The sequence below is a fragment of the Penaeus monodon genome, chromosome 33 (genome assembly GCF_015228065.2).
Source record: "Penaeus monodon isolate SGIC_2016 chromosome 33, NSTDA_Pmon_1, whole genome shotgun sequence".
NCBI classification, from domain to species: domain Eukaryota; kingdom Metazoa; phylum Arthropoda; class Malacostraca; order Decapoda; family Penaeidae; genus Penaeus; species Penaeus monodon.
Genome location: NC_051418.1, coordinates 30,180,227 through 30,180,879, shown reverse-complemented (window position 1 = coordinate 30,180,879; position 653 = coordinate 30,180,227). Strand labels below are relative to the sequence as shown.

General features: G+C 36.6%; 1 protein-coding gene across 1 annotated transcript in view; it reads right to left on the bottom strand.

Annotated features, from left to right (window-relative positions):
* The window catches only part of LOC119594328 (medium-chain acyl-CoA ligase ACSF2, mitochondrial-like), a gene marked incomplete at its 5' end in the record, with an annotated part of 5,720 nt that overhangs the window by 1,606 nt on the left and 3,461 nt on the right, over positions 1 to 653 (bottom strand). The window contains 1 exon segment of the mRNA XM_037943386.1: positions 418 to 535. Within this exon segment, the coding sequence (XP_037799314.1) occupies positions 418 to 535 (118 nt within the window).

The following is a 653-nucleotide window of genomic DNA, read 5'->3' as shown; positions in this document are numbered from 1 at the left end:
TTTTTTCTATAGAAAATATTTTTATCAAATTTGTTCACACAAAGAAATCCAAAAACAGAAACTCAATATCAAACATTAAGTATTATATCACTGAAATAAAGCACAAGACGTTTCTAGTCTTGTGTCTTCAATTTTAGTGTTTGTGCGGCCACAGATCGTGTCCCAATTCACACACGTTTGGAAAGTGGGTGGTGGCCAGAGACCTTATGGGGAAACCTTATGTAAACCATCCAAATGTTAGTTTGCGGTCTCCAGTGTGGGAGTGTTTTGAGCAAATATACCATGAGAGGAGTGATCTGAACATACCGGTCTCAAATAGAACTTTTCAGTGAAAAACATTTTGTTTTAGGCTACGAACTACATCAACTTATTTTTTGTTATTGAAGTCGATCTATTACAGCAACCATAAGTACTCACGGATGTAAACTGAATGTTACAGGCTGAATCAAACTGGATTTTAGAGGACAGTTCATCTACCCTTTTTCGATGGGAACTTTCACCTGCTCCGTAAAGATCTTCAAATCTGAAGGTGCCACTGAAAATTAACATTGTCAGTTGATTTACAAATTCTTATGGCTGACAGGAAATTTGATAGATATATTTAGGCTAAAGTAGCTGTCAAAACTGCGTACGAAAGTCGGAGGCATGATGAT